This window comes from Meles meles, chromosome 13 (genome assembly GCF_922984935.1).
Source record: "Meles meles chromosome 13, mMelMel3.1 paternal haplotype, whole genome shotgun sequence".
Lineage (NCBI taxonomy): Eukaryota > Metazoa > Chordata > Mammalia > Carnivora > Mustelidae > Meles > Meles meles.
Window position 1 is genome coordinate 65,198,698 of NC_060078.1, and position 14,215 is coordinate 65,212,912.

Consider the following 14,215-nt stretch of genomic DNA (forward strand, 5'->3'; position numbering starts at 1 on the left):
AACTGGGCTGGAGGGGGACCAGGAAGCACTGCACTAAGTGCTTTGTGTCAGAGGCGTTTGTCACGACCGCTTTGCGATGCCAGAGTGACGACAGGCAAGACTCTTTAGGTGCTACGGTTAATTCTCTCTCCTGGGCATTGCATCTCCAAAGCGCATGGTGGGATGTAGGACCACACTGAGGCACTGGGCATCCCAAGCTTCTCTGGCTAAACGCCATGATACCCCAACTTGGAAGAACGAAACTAGGAAGGTAGCTCTGTTTTTTTGTTGTTGTCTTTTTTTTTAATGCTACAGAACAGTGCCTTATACAGAGTAGGCATTCAATAACTGTTACATTTCCTTACTTTGTCACTGGCTTTGTGCACTTACAATAACAACTGGCTTTTCTCCCCCTGTAAGTTGCCAGTAATAAGGGTGGAAGCTGAGTGGGAGGCTGGATTTTAGACTGCTTCCCTGATGCACACTGACAACTGTGATATCCTTTGCAACTAATAAGGTCAAGCCATGGCTGCTGGCATCTTCTCGAGTAGGAGGGTGACCTGCCTACAGCGGTGTGAGATGAACCCGCAAAGGGACTGTTCAGACTCTATGGGACACAGCAAGTTGAGCGTGGATAACATCAGAGTCAGAATTGTATGAAGACTGTGAACACTGATGTGTGTATGTGTGTGTTTGCGTGTGTGTGTGTGTGTGTATACACAACCAAACCCTTCATACTAAAACGAAGAAGTCTCGCCTCTAGGTTTACATACTGATCCCTCCTTTATTATAAGGTGTTTCACAGAAATTCGCACTTAAGTATGACTTTTTTTGTAATTAATCTCCCCCTACTTCTGCATTCATTATTTACTCGTGTGTCCAGCACGGGGCACCACCAGAGCTACTATGAGGAGTGAGATGTGACCCTACAATCTCTCATTTATCATTCTAGTCTCTTCCAAGGTGACTGTAAACTCCCTGAATCAAGACTCAGCCCCGATGCCTTTCTTGGACACCTTCATGTAATCAAATATATGTATCTCAACCATGCTGATCTGTCTACTCAGTGTCCAAATGTAGACAACTAAAAGAAATTCATACTTCAGAGGAGGGATCAGTAAACTTTTTTTTTTGAGAGCCAGATAATAAACACTATAGGCTTTATACACCATACAGTCCCTGCCATGAGTACTCCATTCTGCCGTATAGAGCAAAAGCAAGTCAGTCTGTAACTAAACATGACTGAGTTCTAGTAAAGGTTTATTTAGAAGAACAAGGGGTGGGCCATATTGGCCCGACAGGCCATATAGTTAACCAACCCCAGCTTTATGGAATGAGACTCAGATGAACCGAACATATTACAAAGGGTACCAATGAGGGTTTAAATCAGTGGTTCTTACCCTAGTTTGAGGCATAAATTCCCCTTAAAATACGACTAAACACCTTTGCTGGAAAACATATCTATAAAAATCTTTAGTTCATCAATTCTACAGCTGAATTTATGCATCGTTGGCTATATAACAAGTCATTCATGGGAAAATAAGGGTGTCTATTCCCACCATACATGGAAACTTTCACATTCTCCCTAACACTGTAATTTGAGATCCTCAACAGACTTTGGTCCCAACTCGGAATCCTTGATGTCAGCAAGGAACCCACTCATGCCCTCTTACGTCACGGACCCACACAAAAACCAGCACAGGGACCCTTCCACACACCCTGCCTTCACGCCCAGCCCTGCCCCTTTTTGTTCACTGATTGAACAACGAGCCCTGCAACCATCTTCAACTGCTTGTTTAACATCCCTTTCCAGCCCTCCACTGTGTGGAACATTCTTCTCCAATGTGAAAACTTACCAGTAAGCAGTGCACAGGGTCCCCCCTTAGATCTGTGTCTGGCGCCTGCAGCAAACGCCAGTCTCGCCCTTTGTTGTACGTGATGAAAGTCTTCACTTGGTTGTCAATCTTCTTGTTAGCCAAGAACATTCCCTTTATCCCTGCTACCTGGGAAAAATTGACATGGCTGAAAAATACATCAATTTGAGATAGGATATGTTTATTTACTTTAAAAAAAGAAGTGGCGGTCAAATTCAGCTGGAAGCACTTGGAGAAAAGAGAGGGTGAGGATGGGGAAAAGGAGAGTAAATGCTTAAGTATAATGACTCCCTGAACTGTGGGACAGAAGAGCAATACATCTTTGCCCCTAATGGTATGGCGGTGGTAGTCTAAGTTTGACGGAAGCTTCTTATTTCCTCTAAGGTAGGTTGGTGGTAGCTTGCAGTCGCCTAGAGTTACAATCTGGTGCTTTCAGTTCTGTTCTCGGTATATGATACATAAATAGGGTGATTATAATTTGATGTTAGGCATAGTACCCATAGTCTTAAAGACTGGTTCTCATTTAATCTTTGTAGCAAACCTTTTGGCTAAGTAGAACTTACTCTTTTTCACACATAGGAAACCCAGTCTCATCCAGGTAAAGTGATTTGTCCAAGGTCATGCTGCCTAAGGTCACACAGAGAGTAAGCGGCAAACCTGGAATTTTAACTCAGAACTGATAACTTCACAAACCATGCTCTTAACAGCTCTCCAAGTCACTGAGCTATGTACAGTCTGGGGCAATTGAGAAAGTTCTGTTTAAAGCTCAGGATCCAATTGCTATTGTTTCCCCCTCTTTTTTTGTTCTGTAAAAATATGGCTCTATTAAGCCACTGAAATATACTGAACAATAGCGAACAGCTTTGGATAAAATAAAAATTAAAAAAAAAAAAAACACATACACACACAGCTTTTAACCATGAAGCAGCAGTGGTTTCCCTAAGTTGTGACATCATCCCCTCCTCCATTGCTATAATACCTGTTCCCACTGTAAATGGTCCTTCTTAATTACTTGGCTCCGACAATATGATCGCCTTCTCTCTTATACACTTGAGGAAAAATACTCAAATGGCTAAGCTGGTAAAGCCGCATGGTCACGAATCCTGAATTGGGCACCATGTTTTTCAAGCATCTTCGAGTGTATTAAATGCATTCATACCCATTTCACCCTATTTGGAATTATGACAACCCCAGAAGGAACAGGGACAGCAGGGTCTGAATGCGTGCAACAGCGCAGGTCATCCCATGTAATGCTCATGGGAACCGTGAGATAGAGTTACCAGCAGCCACATTTTGAAGATAAGGAAACAGAAACTTGGACTGAGTGGCTTTGTGGAGCTCAGATAGGGAGTAAGTGGACAAGCTAACGAGCATATTTGAACCCACTTATCTCAGGCGCTTTACAGGAGAATATGAACATCTTTAAGCAGAAGAGGGAAAAAAGAGCATGAATCCATGCCATTCCCCTAGGACTCTGCCCAACGCTTTATACACCGAACCGCTTCTATTCACTACAAACCTGCCTCACAGCCATGGCCCAGATCCTGTGGATGAAGAAACCGATGCGTAGACAAAACTTAATTGCTGACGATAACAGAGCTGGAGTTCACACTCAAATCTGTCTGACTTACAATGTGCTTTTGCAAACACAGCTCGGAATTTCTCAACACAAAGAGGCCGGGTTTCGAGCAACAGCATATGTACATGTTACCTTGGCTTCTGACACAGTCAAACCTCATTCGTTGGTACCTGCCAATGTGGCATATGGGATAATTTAGAGTTGGGCCAACTTCGTATTCCTTTGGAACCACAAGTTTGTTAAGCAAATAAATACTACTTAGGGAAACAAGCCTCATTTTGGGCAATCAACAGCAAGCAGACAGTTTCTTATGCATTGTTGATCCTCGACAAATGTGGAAGGCATAAATTCCAGGAGCACGGCACCTCCCGACGCTGGTATGTTAATTACCGATAGTCGTTAGTTACTCACTATCCCAGCTCCATAAGGACTGCCCACCAGGGAACCCCATATTGGTTTTGCATATGTTCCAGAGGCTGTTACATACTTAAATATGACTAAACTGCCAGTTCTTTAAAAATGAAATTTCCTGAATCAGAATTTTCACAAGTCACGCTCGTTGTCTCTCCGCAGCATCCTCCTCCGTGAGAAACAATGCTGCCTTAACCGCTCGACACTCGAGGTTACAGTAAGTACAGAGAGAATGAAAGGATCACCTATTCCTGTAGTTTCATTGCCCATTTTCCTTCCTGCCCTCGCCCTCTTTTGGCAAGAGTGTCAGAGCAGGGTTCTACGTGTTTAGGAGCAGGTTCATTTGATTTGCAGAAGCGGTGACTTTATTGGCCCCCGACTGCTTGGCATTATCAAATGCCACTTGAGTGGAGAGCTATGCTTTGTAATTCATCTTTGGCAGCCTGGCCTTCCGGTTTATCTTGAGGAGTAAAAACTTGCCAAAGCAGAGGTAATCCGTGACAACAGGGGATGCAGCTGGAGTGGGTCTGCTTATTTTCTTCTTGTGGCCAAGGCACTTAATCTCTGAAAATCCCATTTGTCGTGTCTTTTTATTTTTCTTGCTTTTTTGGTCTGCACTGCCAAGATGGTCATCCCAGCGTTTCGGTTTCTGGTACCATCCACTGCTCGTTTTGCTCTAAGCCCGAGAAGTCCATCTTTCTGGGTGTCTTGGTGCCCCTCTAGGCATAAGGCACTTTCCTCAGGGGCTCTTTTGTGAGGTTTCATCGTCTATTTCTTGGAACCTCTAGCCTCTTACTTTGGATATCACATTGGAAATTAAGGAAGCAGGGTCAGTGCCCAAAATACGGATTGTGTGTGTACTTGTGTGAATATGTATGTGCACATGTGTGTATAAGATCTGGGGTTCCATTCAGGATAGGGAGGAGAGGTTTAGGTTGCCAGACAACCTCAGTGTTCCTAGCATGTGTTTATTTGGGTGGAGTGGGTGGGGCTGAGGGATGGCACAGGATGGAAAACAGTACTACTGTAACGATGAAGACATGCTTTCCCGTGAACACAGTTTCTGAGGAGGATATTCCTGTAGGAATGGCATATCGCACATCGCGGATTCTGTCTTGCTTTGCGGAAAGACCTGTTACCTTACTTATCTTTCTGAATTCTGCTCAGAAATGCTGAGTAAGTTGAGAAGCTACTTATGTTTCTTTGCGGATCATAGAGGGAATGTGATACTGGAAGTCTCAAAGGTAATCAGTTATTATTTCTTATTCTCTGATCTCCTAGGAGCCAAAAACGTCATTTTGATTAGACTTTAAATAAGAAGTGCTACAGCTTAAACCTCAGGCCACCACAAAGCCCATCTGCACACTTACTGTGCCCCCAGGTGACAGCTTCAGGGCGCTGCCCTCCTTCTCTTATCTCACTCCCCTGGTTCATACAGGCTGTCTCCCACTCCCTTGGATAACACACTGATATGTCTCTACCCGCCCACTTCCTTGGTTTTTTGGATGGCACCTCTAGATGGTTCTCTTCTAGCCCAATCTTTCATTCATGGGCTCCACACAGAGGCTAAGCTGGGAAGACCCGTGAACAAGAGTTACTGCTGGTTTCCCGTCCTCTCGGTCTCAGAATTCAACTACAAATCCAAGGTGTCAAAATCTGAAGAGAATAAAAATTATGAATCAACAAGCGTGGCAAGAAAGAGAATGTATCTGTGAGCATAATTGCTTTGTGCTTTGGACATAGACTATTTTTCTGCTCTAAAGAGAGGGTTGCAGCCAGGAGAAACACATACTCAGAGGGAGAAAGGCCAGGGGTGACTTTGCAATCAAGGAGCCCGCTCCCCACCAAAACGCCCAAGTTTCTTTTCTTCCCTACTGACTTGACCAGGCAGCACAGAGTGAGTAGCCTTAAGTATAATTAGCACATTTTGTGTCCTGTAAGAAATAAGCCCTGGAAGGGAGAGCATTTTTCTTCTCTACCTCCTACGCTGGACTGTAAGAGGCACCTTTCCCCAAGAAATCAAGGTCTAAGTGCATCGGCACGACTGTCGAGCTTTCTCTTTCGAAGAGGTGGCACTCTTCCATGCAGAAGACACGGTGTGTCCACGAACAAGCACTGCTCGTCAGTCTGTCTTCCTCACGCTGCCCACTGTGCTCACTCATGTGAGCGCACACTCTGTGCATCCCAAATTTGCCGGCCAGGTGGCTTCACTCCCAACACGACCCTTTCCACTTGGCTGGGGTGAACTGTCATTGTCCATTAAGCCAAAGCGCTCTTCATCATCATTAATTAATATTCCCTTCCCAGAGGAGGGAGGATATTTTCCAAAGCTGTCAGACCCCTCTCTCATCATCCACACCAGATGAAAACCCTAGGAATCACATGTCTCAGACACATTCATCCTGTCTCCTTCGCTCTGGCTGCCATCAGGCATGCTGTCTTCTGTTTCCTATCCCACGTGATGCCACTGGGGCATTTGTGCTATTCAGGGATGAGAGAATTTTAGGACACTTGTTTCTAGGCATCTCTCATGGAAACACATCCACCGGAAAAAACTGGGAGGCACAATGACAGCACCACTTGAATTTAGCTATAACCGCGGACTCAGGATCTGGGTCAGAAGGTGGTGAATAGGTCCAGAGCTATCGTTTGTGGATTCTGCTCCTGTTGGCTTTTTCCCAAGACTGTTTTCTTTTTCTTGTCTGCTTTCCTCGACTTCTAGGTAAAGTCTAATACTATTTATCCTACCCTTCAATGACTTTCAGTCTAAGGGTTATGGCTGGGCCACAATCAAATACAAGTACAAATCCTTCCAGAGACACAAATAGTTTGTTAAGAGTTCTGCATACTCTAGGACTCACATTCTAATTTTCCCACTTAGCTAGCTTTGTAATCTTGCAAAAATGATAGCATTTTCTGCCTCCATTTACTTATGTTTAAAGTGGAAGTAATGATAGTTGCAGCATCATAACGTTAATATATGGAATGAAAGAAATAATTATGGAAGTTTCTTTACACAGTGCCTGGCATATACTGGCACCTTAAATATTATCTGTTGTTATTATGACCTTTCATTGACAAAAATCACTATTCAGCATTTTTGCTCTGTATCCAACTTTCCCGCCATGACTCTCCTGAGTGTGGTTCATGGTGGCCAACTGACACTGAAGGAAAATTCTGGTATTTCAATGATTAAACCATGCAAGACAGTCACCCAACACTCTGTCCCCAATATTTCCCTATGTCATCACATGCATACATGTACCTCCCAGGCAGAGAGAGCCACATTTGTTGTAAGGCTCCAATGTGTGTATGTGAACAAAATGATTGAATTTAATGAGAAAGGTGCTTCCATTTGCATTTCCCACACAGACTCATCAACAGCACCTATCCTTGATACACAGACTCATACCATTATACATTACACAGTTTGCCTCTGCTAAAATACCTTAAAGAACACACAAGAATGGCAGGTCTTTGACATGGAGAAACATACAAGCAAAGAACTCACACCATCCTCCTCAGTCACCCCCAAATGTGAGCAGCCGTGCACTCCATCCATTCTATCTTCGTCACCCCTACTTCATATGTCGCTCATCTCTGCTCCTTATTAATTCATTTATGGATTTTCTTACTTTTCATTTATCTCTAAGCACTCATCGTTCATCGCAGTTCTACTGGGAAATTCATGCTGAATGGCTTTCAGCTTCCTGCTAGCCAGAACAATCAGATTTAAGGAACATTTGTGCCAGGTTCCATGTCAGCCAATATTCTTTCTATCTAGGTAATCAGCAGATACGGCACCACCGTTCTGATCACATCAATTTCAATTCAAGTTGCTGCGAACTGTCAGGCTAATAAAACCAAAGACTCTTCCTCCCGGGCCCCGGGATGCAGAACACCTTTACATAATGCAGTCACACCACTGCTCACAGTGATGATAATAAGAGCCAGCAGTTTCCCGACGGACAGGCAACCGTGAGAGAGACACAAAAGGGAAACAAAAGGATTAACCAAGAAATGATCTGCCATGTCCAGAAGTCACCTTTCCTCTTCTCGTTGCATACCTGTTAGCAATATCTGAATTCAGAAAACACTTCATGAACACGGGTGAAAATAACAGAACATTGCAAACTCATTCCTGTCCAAATCTGTCATCTTTTCCGTCACCAAGGGACCAATTAGAATGGTCTCTGTTTTGGCAGAAAACACAATTTATCCCAGGGTCGGGGTGGGGGTCTTCCACAATGCTTGAAAAGAGGGAGAAGTTAAACAGAAAGGGAAAAATGCAACCCGAAAATGAGAAAATGTTTTTGGGAGAACAAGGACAAAGTCAAGGCCAGGGAAGCAAACCAGGTGACTGATCTGAGGCAGCTGCTTTGACTTCTTAGACTCTTGAAGCTAGATATTTCCATGGTAAGTGCTGGAATCACCCATGAAAATGCATGGCATTTCAACAAAACACTTACAATTTAAATGTTTGCATGACATTTACAAATTAGGAAAGAAATGTGGCAATTTATACTTGTTTATAAGAAGATGACTGGTTGGTGTTAAGCAACATCCTATGGCCGTGCTAAGCACAATATGGGAAGAAACAAGGATCCAAAAGTGTTGGATATTTAAACAATGTGGGCAGATTTTAAGACTGTAAGAACAGAACATCGTATTGGGGCTTAATCTCATTGGAATATAATATTAGTTATGTTATCTATAATTTGTTGAGCATTGATATATTTTTTGCACTGTTCACAGTATATACAGTAAGAAGATTAATTTAGTAATCTCCAGAAATTCTATCAAGTAGGTACCATGTATATAGCTCCATATTTTAAATAAGAAAACTGAGGCTTGGAAGTTCTTGGCTTTGCCTCTAGGATTCATACATGTGGTGTAGCTAGGATTTAAATCCAGGCAGTTGGCTCCAAAATTTATACTTTAAACCACAATTTTATCCAACATGAATTTGAAACTAAATTGCCAGAATATGTAAATGTTTTCCAGAATACATGTTCCATTCGAGGCTGAGATACATGATACTACTATATTTATCTGGAACATAAGCAGGAAAAGAGTGGAAAAACCTTGTGAATGTGTAAATAAGTCTGCAGTGCATTTTTCTAAATATATACACACTATGTCTCATGCTAGTTTGGCCTCTGAATGGGGTAAATAAGTTCATTAATATGGCTTTATACCTACAGAGAAGTTTAGATACTAGAAGAAAATCCCGAAGAAAGGGGGTAGACAGCATTAAAAGGAATTACAATGATAGGTTTAAATTTGTCAAATGAAATTGGTTCCTTTCTTTGATATACTGGATATCATTCCCTTGCTTCTCATTACATAAACAAATCTCTTGACTCTATAAACTTGTACTCAATCAAAAGACAGCATCATTATGACTATATATACTTGAACCGGTTTCAGATTTTCTTTTTTTTTTCAGATAGGATACAGGTAAATGAGTGCTTCCCAAATTCTGAACACATTTTGCAACGGCTCACTATAACCCATTATAAATCCTCATGGTACAAAAGTAGACTGACAAGTGGCTAAAATCCATCCCCAAATAGCAGCATGCTTCCTGCCTAGCCATGCTTTCAACGGCATTCAAGTGTTGTTATTTGTTATGAAAGCTAAATGATCTAACATATAGGATTTTCTTTTGTACCCTAATCATTTTGAGAAACAAAGGGCCAGAGTTGTTTAGGGAAATAAGGTAAACTCTATTTTTTTTTTTTTTTTTTTTTTTGGTCTCTGCTTCCCCCCTTCCCATTTAGGAGAGAAAGACTTATCTATCACTTTGTCTCACTCACTGGTCCTTGAGGAGATGACAATGAGTGGAAGATACCAGGCTAGAAAGATATTCAGATCCAATGGGAGTATCTTCTAGTTCACTCAAAGATATCCCCCTCTTAGTTCTTCAGAGAGAAAAGGAGGATGCCCACTGCCCCTCTGCTCAAACTCCGACACCTTGTTTGCCCTTCAAGATTATTTTCAAATTTCAAATTTCACATTAGGATCACTCTTGTTCAAACCTTTCAACTGTTTGACTGCTTCCCCAGACACTCTCTCCAGGGCCCCTGAGACTTCATGGACTGTGGACTTCACCAAGAAAGGATTCCTAGAGAGGTGTTGGGTGGAGTGCAAATTAACCAGTAAAAATGTTCTACAAATCCTCCCCTCTCCCAAACGAAATGAGGCCACATAAGGAACTAGGAATTAAAATGATGGAGGCAACAGCCAACTGTGGGCCCTCACCCACGGTCCAGGCACTGCAGTGGCTCAGGACTACACATGTCTTGTGACATACCTCATAGAGGTCGATCATGATGTTGCCCTCTGGACCCCTGCTGCTCTGAACGTTCTCCAAGGCCAGTGTAAAGTAGACCCCACGGGTGTCTGAGATATAGAGGTTGTAGGTGTCATTTTGGTTCCATTCTTGAACCGCTGCAAACACTTGATTCTCATCCGTGCTGATGACATGCATGTCCTGAAGAAAGACACAGAGAAGTAAGAAGGATGATGAGGTTCCTACGTGAACATGGCATGTGTCCAAAGAGAGCGGAATCCCATGAAGGATACCAGAATAGGCTCTTAGGCGCTGTCATGGGAGATAAAAATTTTCCTTTTGTATATTTGTGAAGTAATCATTAATTAGGCAAATGTTAACCATTTCCTTTGTCATCTGTGGGGATAGGCAGGAAGGTCAGGAGAAAATAGGGCAGAGAGATGCTTGGTAGCTTGCTTATAATTTAATTACCCCATTAGATCATTGAAGAATACTTTCTCAAATATGCATATCTTTGGAGAATCAATCACCCTGATGTACTTGCCAAGCACAAACATGGTGTATGTTCAGAAGGCGTAGGTGGGCCAAATATGAGGGAAAGTTTGAGAGACAGAGAGAAAACAGACAAGCCCTGCTTCTCTCAGCATGGTCCATTAGCCGCCACTGTTGGCATCACCTGTGAGCTTGTCAGATACACAGAATCTCAGGCCTCACTTATTGAATCAAAAATCTGTATTTAAATAAAATCTGAGCGGTTCGTATGCACATTAAAGTTTGACAAACACTCCCTAAGGTTCAGCAACTCCCAGAAGTCGCTGTGGAAAACAGTCACCTGAGAACCCCAAAGCACTCATCTTCACATCAGTGAGTGTTCAAGGACTCAGTAGTTTATTTAAACCCTTACTCTGAGAAATTCAGCAGGAAATCGTAAGTGAATGAGGAAAGAAGTGGCCTGCTTTCAGACTCTGGTAGTCCTGGAAGGAAAAACAAGGCAAAGGTAATGTGGAGGCAGTGAGCAGATGACCCCGGGGTGGGAATTCCAAATCCTTTCTTCCCCATTCAGAACTCCAGAGAAGTGGATGTTCAGGGGAGGTTGGCACAGACCAGGGCTTGCTGTCTTCTGTACATAAGCTCTTGGCAGCTGTCTACTGCCTTGAGTAAAGGCAGTAACTTTCAAAAGTGGTGTAACTTTCAAAAAACCGAAAATCGAAACAAAACAAAAAAGAGAATTACAAATAAGCAAAAAGACTGAAGAACAGTATGGAAAGATTCTTGGCCTTGTGTAGCTTAGTACTCAAATCTTCCCAGATGGATCATCCTCCATCCTTGAAAAACTTCCAGAGAACTTCCAGTATTCTCTGGTAAGAATTTCAGTGCTAGAAAGTTCTACCTAACTCCTAATCTAAATTTCTCCTTGGAATATATGCCCATGTTCTTTCAATTGAATGATTAGCAATTCAGCTTGGACCCTCTCTAAACATATAGGGGCGAATCTCTCCTGCCTTTACCATGATCACAGTGAACTCTGATGATCCCAGAAGGAAGAAGACTTTATCCATAGAGTTTCATCTTTCTCACCCCTACTTGGGTCTCACATGTCATATTCTAGAGTTTGGTCATGTTTTTATATAAAGAATACAGAATGGGAGGCCAAAAATGAATCCCATTAATTCAATGTGGATCAATTCCACGTGGATCAATAATGCAAACTTAAGTTTGGTATGCAAGTTGGCCATTGCTTATACCAGCCAAATGTCTATTTCCATTTCTTCTGGTAACTGGAGTTGATGTTCTTTGAAAAACACCCGAATCACTCTCAGACAGATTTCCTCCCTGTACTTAGTCTTTGTTACTTTCTTTTACCCTTAGCACCAGAAAAGACTTGTTGGCCTACCATTCAGAATATTCAATGTCCCCGACCACAGTGGTTGGATCAATGATGGGTAGGCAACACAAAGTCAATAAGACACAATTCTAAAATGACACTGGGATTATAAAATTATATAAAAAAAAAAAGTCTAGATCTGATGGAGGCATATCTTGGAGGGAAGGTAGGGGATGAAACCCAGTCCTGAAGAAAATAGGCTCAAAAGGGAGAGAGAGAGGCCACATTGTGTGAAAGTCTTTTGAGTCTTTGACTGTGGACAACTAAGAAGTCTGCCCTATTTGTAAACCTTTCAGTGAGAGAGGATCTACTCCAGTAGAGAGTAGAACAAAATGGTTAAAAGAATGGGCTTCGAAGTAAAACTACTTGAGTTCACATCCTCCCTCTGTAACTTAGCTGTGTAAACCAAACTCTGTGCCTGAGAATTTCTACCTACAGAACAGAGATATTAGTACGCCCTCCCTGGAGTTGTGAGGATTACATCGGCTCCTAAGTGCTACGCACTTAAAACAGTGCCTGGCACATAGCATCTGTCCCACATATGCTAACTATTTTCAGTTATGCAGATGTTTAAATCCCCTTTGCTGATAAAGCAAGGTTGATTTGGCCTTTCTGTTTGCTGCAAATGTTGGGGGGCTAACTAGTATGCTTAATAAAAAGTGGTTCGTGCAAGTACTTTGCTTCTTTCTAATGGAGGGGATTCAGTATGGAAATTAGCCCAAGGCCCATTCAACCACTGAGGGCCAAACATTCTATGGCTCCCCACTTCCTTTGCCCTCCCACATCCTTATTTAGCCATTTGGAAGCCTTACATAACTACTCCCAAATCACTCTCCCTCATTAGCAGGGTGCAGCATCTTCCCTGAATTCAAGTTAAAACACTTAAGCACAGCTCTGACCCTCACGTAATTACTACCTACCTCTGTGCCTTGGGAGTGAATTTGTGCACTGGGGAACCTCTGAAGTCTGGGTCATCACAGATATCTTGACAATAAATGCGAGGGGCTAGATACATCAACGATATCGTCCCAACTCATGCAAATCTTTATTTTGTAGATTCACAACTAAAACACAGTGCTTCAAGGTCACCAAGAGAACTAGTCGAGTAACATCAGACTCAAAGGGCCATCTCTAGATAAGGGCCAAGATCAGATCTTTCTCTCTCCATATATTCCAATTACATTGAAGAGACTTAAAAAAAAAAAAAGTAAAATGTTGGTCTCAGATATCTTAATTGAAAGATCTGACATATTTAAATGTCATCTTTCTTTTCTTGTCTACATTCTCCTCTATCAGGAGAATATGATCTTTCTACATAAAGTGGCCCTTTATGTTCAATACTTTTACTGAGACACAAAATTTCAGAACAAGAGTGACCTTTGAGATCTTCTGCTAGAGTATTTCCCAAAATCTGTTCCATAGGACACCAGCATTGATCGACTCTAATAAACTTTGTTTTAATGGATGCCTTTGTAAAGTGTTTTGATTAATGCTAAATTATATGGGTTTTTTTGTTGTTGCTGTTGTTTTTTTTTTTTTTTTAACAGAACATCCTAGAGCTTTCGACACCAGTGACCCACCACTACTCTTGAGGCAAGGGGCATAGAATGGAGTTTATTTTTTTCTTAAGCTTATTTGGTCATAGAACCAAATTTTCGAGAGGCACCTCAGAGGAATTTTATTCAGAGTTAACATTTATCTTATCTTAAAAATGTAAAAGCAAAAGAACAAACAAAACACAGAGAAATAGAAATTGATAAGTCAGTCCAAAGCAGGTTAGTGGTAGATCCGGGCCTCCTGCTGCCGACCCCCCCGACCACCCATGCCCCATCCCATCCATCTCCCACCACACAGACAACTAGATCCATACTGATAATAATATTACCTTGCTTTTATAGAGTATCTGTCCTCCAAAATGCTCAAAGCACTTTCATATGTATTGCCTCATTCATCTCCCTTGAGTAGCTCAGAATGAGCTCCAAGTAAGTTAAGGGAAACCACCACCATATCTCCCAGTCTGGGGGGGGGCGATGTGGGGCTCATGTTTTTAATAGCAGCAGCAACATTAAAGTCTCTCCATCCCCTTCTCCAGTCACTGTTACCATTTTATTATTTTATTATTATTATTATTTTCTTTTTTTTTTTTTTTTAAACACAGCTCAGGGTAACCATGGTCTTTCAAGAGCTGATAC

General features: G+C 42.1%; 1 protein-coding gene across 7 annotated transcripts in view; it reads right to left on the minus strand.

Moving 5' to 3' along the window:
* The window catches only part of SORCS1 (sortilin related VPS10 domain containing receptor 1), a 513,368-nt gene that overhangs the window by 100,760 nt on the left and 398,393 nt on the right, over positions 1–14,215 (minus strand). For all 7 annotated transcript variants that reach the window (XM_046027660.1, XM_046027661.1, XM_046027664.1 and 4 more), the window contains 2 exons: positions 10,160–10,339; positions 1,836–1,982 (listed from right to left, as the gene is read on the minus strand). In XM_046027660.1, the coding sequence (XP_045883616.1) occupies positions 1,836–1,982; positions 10,160–10,339 (327 nt within the window). The remainder of the gene's footprint in view (positions 1–1,835; positions 1,983–10,159; positions 10,340–14,215) is intronic.